At 63.8% G+C, this 1,793-nt stretch overlaps 1 protein-coding gene across 1 annotated transcript; it reads left to right on the top strand.

Annotated features, from left to right (window-relative positions):
- Positions 1-856: 856 nt before the first annotated feature.
- On the top strand, positions 857-1,542 carry LOC6899436 (serine/arginine-rich splicing factor 11-like; the record flags this gene model as incomplete). The annotated part of the gene is made up of 1 exon (XM_033385669.1): positions 857-1,542. A coding segment is annotated over exon 1 (686 nt), but the record flags the coding sequence as incomplete, so codon positions are not given.
- Positions 1,543-1,793: the final 251 nt, after the last annotated feature.

Below are 1,793 nucleotides of genomic sequence, written 5' to 3'. Positions count from 1 at the left end.
TCCTGGTCCAGGACATCGAAGCCAGCTGCTAACGTCGGGGATGGCGGGACAAAAGCGGATGCCGCCCGTGCGCGTTCTACCGGCTGGGGAATCGGATGATCCCTGGGTCCGAGGCGCTGCACGGGGGTGACATCCGCGTCTAAGCCGATCCAGGGACGGGCGGAGCTGGCCACGGGGGGCGGGCCGATGTGGGCAGCACGGGCGAAAGGTTGGAGGACCTGTTGATCCTGGGCTGGAAGATCGGTCAGCCCCTGGATCGGAACCAAGGACGGGCTGAAAGAAAAGGCAAGGTGAGATGAGGAACCCAAGAACTCGGGAAGCTTACCAGATCCAAGGCAAAGCCAAACAACACGTCGCCAGACCTGGAAGTAGAAAGGGCCAAATAAGAAGGAAATATATATAATAAAAAATAAAAAAAAAAGGGGAGGAAGAAGTGGGAACCGAAGGAAGGCTTACAAAACCAGGGGGCACCCTAGGGTTAACGCGGCGAGAGGCGCGGATAACTTTCAAAACGGGAGCGAGCGAGAGAGCCAGCTGGAAAGCAAGAGAGAGCCGTCCCACGGGCCCATGTAAGGCACCGTTACAGGGAACGGTGAGCACCGGCACGAGCCCTTATAAAGGAGGGGGCAGCGCGCGATCAGGTCTTTTCAAAGTGGACCACGTGCGAGGAGAAAAAAAAAGGAAAGAGGGTAAAATGCAGCATCATTTGATAAGATACCTGACGGAGCAACGAAAATGGATTCGCCGCGGGTATCCAGCCATAAGTGACGTGCAAAGGGCGAGCAGGAGTAGGTCCCCGGAGCTCCAGCTATTGGCCTCACCGCTGGTGTCGACCGCGGGATCCACGGGACCGACGATGTCCCCGGTGGTATCGACGGGGTACACCGATGAGGGAAGCGATCTGGAGTTGGTGAGCTGGGAGCCGGCACCGCGGAGGAAACGCGCACACAAGGCGAAGCGCGAGGAGCCCCCGACCAACCGACGAAAGGAGCCCCGGAACAGCAGACGCAAGGAGCCCGGCACCAGCAAACGCGAGGAGCCCCACACCGTCAACCGCGAGGAGTCCCGGACCAGCAAGCGCGAGGAGCGGCCTGAGAGAGGACAGAGGGGGCGCACAACGCGGAAGGAGGAGCCCAATGAGAGGGTCTCGAAGCGGGCGTCCACCCAGTCGACGCGTACGCCCAGGGAAGAGGCGTCGTCGGCACGCACAAGGGGGAGGTCGGCGGCGCGGCAACGGGGTCGGCGACCGACAGACCCACAGGTCGAGGAGCGGCAGCCAACGCCGATCGAAACCGCGGTCAAGGAGCCACAGGCAACGCCGGCTGACGCCCCGGAAGACGACGCGGCCGCTGAGGCACGACGCCTCGCGGAATGGCACCGGCGGTTCGCACTGGCCGCGGCGGCGGAGGAGCGGAGGCAACGGCGGGTGTGGGAGGACGCCCTGGCGCTGGCGAAGAGGCTCAAGGCCACGCAGGAGGCCGAGAAGGAGGCGCGAGAAGCGGAGGCGGAGCGCCACAAACGAGACGTCGCGCACCAATGGAGGTGCATTAGCAAGATGCACGCAGCGGAGCAAAAGGAGAGGGCGCGTTTGCGGACGGAAGCGGAGAAGGCGAGGGCGACGCGGGCGGAGGGCGCGGCAGGCGGGCTGGCGGTGATCTCCAGCGAAGAGGAGGAGGCGGAGTGCCCACCAGCGCGGAAGGCGGCCCGAGTCCAGTCGCCCGAAGAGGAGTGGCAGGAGAGGCTACGACGAGCCGAGGTGGAGGAGGAAGAGCTTTGGCAGCCACCCCCTGAAG

Source organism: Drosophila pseudoobscura, unplaced genomic scaffold (genome assembly GCF_009870125.1).
Source record: "Drosophila pseudoobscura strain MV-25-SWS-2005 unplaced genomic scaffold, UCI_Dpse_MV25 Unplacedtig00000007, whole genome shotgun sequence".
Classification (NCBI taxonomy): Eukaryota; Metazoa; Arthropoda; class Insecta; order Diptera; family Drosophilidae; genus Drosophila; species Drosophila pseudoobscura.
This window is presented reverse-complemented; position numbering and strand designations above follow the sequence as displayed.